This window comes from Ceratotherium simum, chromosome 4, assembly GCF_057802395.1.
Source record: "Ceratotherium simum simum isolate JZ-2026a chromosome 4, ASM5780239v1, whole genome shotgun sequence".
Lineage (NCBI taxonomy): Eukaryota > Metazoa > Chordata > Mammalia > Perissodactyla > Rhinocerotidae > Ceratotherium > Ceratotherium simum.
The window spans coordinates 29312572-29315750 of record NC_141903.1 but is presented as its reverse complement, the minus strand read 5'-3'; the positions used below and the strand labels follow the sequence as shown (position 1 = coordinate 29315750).

General features: G+C 44.9%; 1 protein-coding gene across 1 annotated transcript; it reads left to right on the top strand.

The window, feature by feature from the left end:
- Positions 1-401: 401 nt before the first annotated feature.
- SCGB3A2 (secretoglobin family 3A member 2) lies at positions 402-2939 on the top strand. The gene is made up of 3 exons (XM_087430293.1): positions 402-456; positions 2317-2519; positions 2916-2939. The coding sequence occupies exons 1-3, from the start codon at positions 402-404 to the stop codon at positions 2937-2939; spliced, it is 282 nt and encodes a 93-aa protein (XP_087286419.1).
- Positions 2940-3179: the final 240 nt, after the last annotated feature.

Genomic DNA, 3179 nt, shown 5'->3' with positions numbered 1-3179 from the left:
CGTGATTCTCCAAATTTTGAATGCATAGAAAGCTGGAGGAAAACAACAGAACTTTCACTCCTTTTAATCCCAAGAGAAAACCTTCCCTTCTTTTCTTCCAGAAGGACTCTTAGAACTCTTTGCCTTCCACTGGCGTCGCTTTGCAAAGGCTTGTGAAAGAGGTCCTTGAGAATGCTTTAAGTTAGGACTTTGTTTCTCGTGGGAACATGAGGGAAAGTGGAAAAATCTTCAATTGGTTTAGTGAGGAAACATGACCTTCGTGCTCTTCTTCACTGGGGCGAGTCAAGTGGCAGTGATTGAAATTCAGGTCCTCGGTGGGTGTATAAATATGTGCATGTGCAGAACCAGCTACGGGCTCAGTTTTCCAGTTCAGTTTTAAACTTCGTCACAGATAAGCTGTCATGAAGCTGGTAACTGTGCTCCTGCTGGCGACCATCAGCATTTGCAGTTACTCTGGTAAGTAGCCTGGAACATAGGCTATTTCTCCACTTTTCTGTTAATAGGAACACAACTAGTAAGCCTAGGCTCCCGGTGGGATACAGTGGAGGGAGTTTTAGAACCACAGAATGGTAAAGTTGGAAGGGATTTCAGAGAACAGAAAGCTTTGAGGGTCTTCCCCCGGAAACACGTGAGGACGTACAGAGAGGACATTCACCAAAGTGTTTAAAATAAGAAGTAGGGAGATGAATCATGAGAAGCTGGTGCAGCCTACCCATATGATGGCAATGTTGGCTTGTGTTTTTACTGAATTTTTGACAGGTTTGTAACTTCACTGGCTTCCGCTGTTTTGTTCTTTAGTGTCCAGGGACAAATATCTATGGGCAGAGGTGGCAACAGAAAAATGGGTAGAGGGAAATAAATATCCTCCTCCTGGAAGAGAATTTTGGAGAGAAAATGTGATAGAAGATGAAGGGAAGATAGGTGCACAGGCTCCATTTTTATGATGTGATGGGGAAATAAAAAGGATGTCAAAGGAAAATGAACTATGGCTGGGTCTTAGCCAGCAGGAGGATGCGTGTTCTTATGTGTGTGCACATGCGCATGTGTGTTTACATATTTGCACGTGTTTTGTAAAATATATACTATACATATTTTTCCCATTCTCTACACGTTCCCTCTGGTTCATCTTTTATGTGAAAGTTATCTTTCTAAAGCCAAAGATATAAAATGCAATTGGGCCACATTAGAGTCTTGGTAGCTTCCCATTGCCCTCGGTGGGGGGGAAACTCTCAGACTCGTTAGCCTGGCATTCAAGGCTTTGAAAAATCTGACCTCATCTGAGTTTTGCAGTCTCACCTCCTTTATCTCCCCTCAGCACACTTCACTGGAATGCTGTACTCCAGCCCCTCTGGGCAGAAGACTCACCATCCTGTGTACGCACTTTCATCTTAGCATCTCAGTGCTTTTGTTACTTTTGTTCCTTTTTAAAATGCTGCTCGCCTTCTTTACCTTGTGATCCTGGCATCTGTCTCAAGACATAGCTCCAGCAACATCTCTCCTGGGAAGATTGCTGCAACACTCTCCCACATTAGAATTAGTCTTCCCTTCTTTTGTGTTTCCATAGAGCTTTGTCCATAATGTTAGCATAGTGCATGCGGCACCGTGGCTTGCACGGGTCTTTACTGCCCACTAGACAGTGTGAGTTCTCTGAATGGAGTAGCCTTGTCTTATCCATCTATGTAGTTGCACCAACCGGCATTGAGTTAGTGCCCAATTACGTTTGCAGCATTGAGGTGAATTGGTTGGGAGCAGTTTCCTGGGCTGTGATTGGGTCCATTCATGTCCCCAAGTGGAGATTCTGTCCTTTGGCCTCTAGGCTTGGGCTGTGAAAACAGCCACATACAAAGTACGTTCCTATTCAGTCAATCACCAGTACCTTTTAAGTGCTTACTACGTGCCAGGGTCTGTTCTAGGCCTGAGGTACGGCAATGAATAAAACATAAATTCCTTGTTCTCATAGAAACTACATTCTAGTGAGAGGATAAAGGCAAAAAAAATTAATATTTTATGTAATGGTAAGAAAAAATAAAGGAGGGTAGAGGGTGACAAGTGGTGCTATTTTATATACCTCTCTGAGGAGGTAACATTTGAGGAGAGACCAAACAATGTGAGGAAGAAAGACATGTAGCTGTCTGGGGAAAGAAGGTTCTAGGGAGATGGAACAGCAGGTGCAAAGGTCCTGAGGCAGAAGTTTTCATGGGAAATCAAGACGAGTGGGGCTGGAACGGAGCCATTGGTGGACAGAGGGGAAGGTAGTGAGGTCATAGACAGGAGCTGGCTGTGCCTGTTTCACTTGGTTTCCCTTTTGCTCTGCAGCTACCGCCTTCCTCATCAACCGTTTGCCAGTTCCTGTCAACGATGTCTTACCTTTACCTGTGGACAACATTCTCCCCTTCAAGGATCCATTAAAGCTTCTTCTGAATACTCTGGGCATTTCTGTTGAGCATCTTGTGGAAGGGCTAAGGAAGTGTGTGAGTGAGCTGGGACCAGAGGCCTCTGAGGCCGTGAAGAAACTGCTGGTAACTACAGCTTGGGGGGCTAACTTGTGAAAGAGCAGGGCTTAGTCATTCTGAACACCCACCCTCCCCACCCCACTCCCACCCCATCCTCTTCTCCCTTGTGAATGTGCGTTTCCCCCTTACTGACTGTACTCACATCTTGGTGTGCATGGGCTGGAATCTCAAGGAAAGTCCAATATCTACATTTCTAGAAGGACTTTTTGAATGAGAGAGACCTGCGTTCTGGTTGAGACTTTGCCATTTCCCAGCTCTGTGATTCTGGATGGGACTTCACCATTCCGAGCCTTTGTTTCCCCATCAGTAAAATGGTGGCTAAATAGGATAGTGACTATTTCTGGAAACGTGCTGATTACATGTGAGCTGCTCTTATTTTCCTTTTGTGCCTCTACCTTTCAGGAAGCCCTGTCATATTTGGTGTGACGGCGGATAAAGCAAGAGGGGAGGTGGAAGGAGGATGAATCTCTCCTCCTCTCCGCCCGAAACTCATTCTATCCGATTATAAACCAGCCAACCTAAAATGTAGTGACCCCTGAAAAGAATGAATAAAGCGGTGAATAGATTTCAGTTTGTCCTATTTTTATTTCTGGGGGATCTATTCAGAAGGGCCTAACTAGATAATTTTTCCCTGAGTCATAAACTCTAGAAAGCCTGTTGCTGTCA

Bases quoted from the DNA above. Each gene is read 5' to 3' on its own strand.
- SCGB3A2 (XM_087430293.1), top strand. From the start codon at position 402: ATGAAGCTGGTAACTGTGCTCCTGCTGGCGACCATCAGCATTTGCAGT. The intron at 457-2,316 runs GTAAGTAGCCTG...TTTGCTCTGCAG, and splicing joins CAGCATTTGCAGTTACTCTG to CTACCGCCTTCCTCATCAAC. The intron at 2,520-2,915 runs GTAACTACAGCT...TCTACCTTTCAG, and splicing joins AGGCCGTGAAGAAACTGCTG to GAAGCCCTGTCATATTTGGT.